General features: G+C 40.5%; 1 protein-coding gene across 1 annotated transcript in view; it reads left to right on the top strand.

Annotated features, from left to right (window-relative positions):
- Nucleotides 1-3,821, top strand: part of Macf1 (microtubule-actin crosslinking factor 1) — a 342,147-nt gene that overhangs the window by 329,964 nt on the left and 8,362 nt on the right. Inside the window, exon 94 of the mRNA XM_026782286.1 lies at nt 806-923. Coding sequence (XP_026638087.1) covers nt 806-923 — 118 coding nt within the window. The remainder of the gene's footprint in view (nt 1-805; nt 924-3,821) is intronic.

A 3,821-nucleotide genomic window follows, 5' to 3' on the forward strand; every position in this document is an offset into this window, starting at 1 on the left:
TTTTTTTTTTTTTTTTTTTTTTTTTTTTGCTTCATTTTGGGAAAAGGTGGTTTGTACACTGGGAAGCTCCAAATATTAAGGTAGAACTGGGAAGTAGGAGATTAGGAGTGGAGACAATAAAAAGCCCATCTTACCTTTTTCTAAGGTCCAGAATGATTATTGAACACTGTTTCTAATCATGATAAGAGATTAAAATTTCTGTTTCTTCAACTAAATTTTAATTCCATCTAATCATTTATTCAGCTTGAAAATTTTTTCTCCTGGTGACATCACAATCAGAGTTCATACAGGGTTTACTTCTGAGAACCGGATGAACAGAAACCAAACTTCTTCCTAAGCTTGTAATGAGGATGCTTTGCAAGAGTCTTTTTAATGCTTTACTTAGTATTTGCTGCCATCCATTTAACTTTCCAGCACACTGTATTCAGAAGTTGATCCCCATTCTTTAAAGAAATAAATATAACAGTGTGGGGTGCTCCCTTCGGCAGAACCTTCAGATGAATCCAAGTGAGCAAATGGATGTCCTTCTTGCCTCCTTTACCTGTGGTACAGGAGCCAGGATGTAGCCATCAGAAGCTAATTTTTATCCCAGTGGAAGGATATCATGACAGTGGCTCATAGGTAGTCTTTCTGGTTTTCTGTTCACTGACCTTTTTCTGACAATGTAAAAATGCAAAATTGAGTTCTAAATTCTTCCCCGACTGCCACATCATTCCTGTCTGAATACAGTCTGCTTTGGGAGTGTGGGGGGAATATAAATCTACACTGAGGTGCTCCTGTTAACTGAATTTCCCCTTGATTCCAGTTTGGGGATTCTCAGCAGTTGCGGCTGGTCCGTATTCTGCGCAGCACTGTGATGGTCCGTGTTGGTGGAGGATGGATGGCCTTGGATGAGTTCTTAGTGAAAAACGATCCCTGCCGAGGTAAGGAAGCACCCCACATTACATGGAAGGATATATGATCAACCCCGTACTGATTTTCTGGGAAGCATTGATGGTCTTTCTGATTTTTGTCTTGTTATTAAGGTGTCTGATATTGTATCATCCAGCCCAGATTAGAACCCGGAGTTTCAGGTAGAAAGACCTGAAGAAGCTAAAGCTGTCAGGAAAGAACACAGGAATGAGAATTAAGAATTTGTTGGTATCCAAGCTTTCATATTTGTGAGGTGGCAGCAGGAGATAAAGTGTTGAAAGTCATCCTCAGGTTCATAGCAAGTTCAAAGCCAGCCTGAGCTAGAATGACACCCTGTCTCCAAAACAGAAAAAGAATCTATTGGATTTTACCTATTTATGTTTGTGACATTAGCACTAACCTAGAGGAAAGCCTTGTGTACACTTTAAGGTTCTTCTTAAAGCCTCTGATCCTCTGGTTTGTAATTCTGTGACTGAGACTCAGAACCCCTCCCATGCAGAAGGCTGGTGACCATCCTGCAGCCCCACAGACGGTTGCCTAAACAGGACAGGAAAAGACAACCACCCCCAGGCAAAAGAAAACGGGAACTTAGCTTGAGCATCTGGTAGTCACAGCTGCAGCAAGGGGACAAATGGCCAGATCCCAGCTGCTACATCCTGCCCAGCCACGTCCTCTCCTTTTTCCTGTTAGAACTGCATGTGGGTACACAGGAGCCCCAGCTCTCTGTCTTCCTTGACTGGTTTCTGTGTTTCCTGTTCTGTCTCTGTCTTTGTGTTTACATCTTTTTTATTCCAGTTCATCATCCCGGAAGTAAAATAAAGCGTTCTGATTCCAGCTCTTCGATTTCCAGTCAGTCTCCCATAGGTTGGCTTTTATGCTTTGTCCCTCTTCACCTGTCCTTTGAGAATGGCTTTGCTTCCAAAACTGTAACATCTCTTGGCTCTCTGATGTCCACTGCCTTGGCTATCTCTAATGAGATGGTATCCACAGATTTTAATACTATTTACTAAATACCTCTACATTAAGAATAAGTAAATAAAAATAAATAAATATCTCTACATAAGTACTTTACAAATAAAAACACAATTGCATCTCATATTCATCCTATGAGGTGTAGATTCTGTTATCTCCATTTTATAGAGTAGGAGCTTGAGGTATGGAAATTTTAAGTAACTTAAGGGCCAGCCAGGCTTTTGAGCAGTGGTCCTGACCACCACCCTATTCTCTTGCATGTCCCCTGCGTGTATAGTTGGTCCAGCCTGTGCAATTAGGTTATTAAAGCTTATTCATAAATTAAGCAAAAATAAATGTTTGCAGTACAGTTACATAACTTCTTTGGGAGTAGTTTTTAATCATTCTGAAAGATTTAGAGAAACCTATAGGGTATGGTTCTCACATGAGTATATGAGTATCTATAAATTTCTTCTCTTTGATTCATTCTGCATTTACTCCAACAAGCCAGGATAATAGCTGGGGAGTAAATGATTGCTCAGAAGTTTTTAAATTTGAGTTTTATTTAGGTTTAGTATTTAATTTTATCATGAACCAGTGTCCTTGATTTAAGAATCTTTTCACTGTTTTAAATGAGGAACAACATACACATCTTTTTAACCTTATCTCTGTAAAAACAACAAAACAGTGTTCTCTAAATCTACCATGGTCCCATTTTTCCCATCGTGTAAAAAGTTAGGCTAAGCAACAGTGGCGCTGCATGTGGCGTTTATAACCCCTGGTTGCCTGTTTGCTGCCTGCTCTATTCACAAGCTGCCTGCTGGAAGAATACTGCCTGCTTGATCTTCCTCAGTAAAAATCAGAAACCCAAGGACATTTGGGAGGGCAGTCTAGTAGCTATTTTCTGTGGGAACTGGTGGCCCTCTTCATCTTTCAGAGCAAAGGTAAGACACTCCAGGTCTCCAAGAATGCCACCTTGCAGCTTGGCGATCAACTTCTGTCCATTGACTGAAATAGAACTTACTGGCAGCTTTCATTAGCTGCCATCAGTGGGCAAAATCTTGTCCTGTCAGAACAGTGCTAGAAGAACACCCAAGGGCTAGAGGGCCTGGCAGGAAGCTGGAGGGACAGGAACATCAAGACAATAAGTTACTTGCTAGGCTGGTAGTATTTGCTGTAATTCCAGTATTTAAGGCAGAAGAAGGATCAAGAATGGTAGCCTGAGCTACATAGTAAGACCCTTCATCAAAAAATAGACAGAGTGGATAAGGACCTATCCAGGGCTTCTGTAGGGCCAACTGCTATTGTAGTCTTTGTGCCTGTGAACTATAAAAGATAACATACTGAGGACATCATAGAATAAGTGACAAGATTATTAATCCCAAATCTTTTGTTACTTCTTTTACATAGTTACTGAAATGATAAACAATCTCAAATCGTGTGTTGGTTTAGCCAAACTTAAATAATCATATTCCACTAAAGATGGGTTTGCTGTTTATACAGTTTTCTGATACTGCCTTAGTGGGTCTTGTTTGTCTTTGTGCAAAGATCATACATAAGGCTTTGGGTGGAGATAAAAACAGTGCTTCTAGGTCTAGTGAGATGAGATGGCTCAGCAGATAAAGGCACTTGATACCAAGCTTGATGACTGGACCCACATAGTGGAAGGAGAAAACTAACCCCAAAGTGTTCCTCCAACTTATACATGCACACTGTGCCATTTTTCTGCTTTTAGAAACCGGTACACCTGTGCCTGATGTACTGTGTATGTTTTAAAGGGTTAGCTGTTACTTCCCTCAGGTAGTAAAGATCTAGAAATCATTTATGGAGATTTTAAAAGGTGGTTTTCGGGACTGGAGAAATGGCTGGGTCAGCAGTTAAGAGCATAATAATACCCTTTTAGAGGATCAGAGTTCAGTTCCCACCCACATTAGGAGACTTACAACTGCCTATAAGTC

Source organism: Microtus ochrogaster, chromosome 10, assembly GCF_000317375.1.
Source record: "Microtus ochrogaster isolate Prairie Vole_2 chromosome 10, MicOch1.0, whole genome shotgun sequence".
Classification (NCBI taxonomy): domain Eukaryota; kingdom Metazoa; phylum Chordata; class Mammalia; order Rodentia; family Cricetidae; genus Microtus; species Microtus ochrogaster.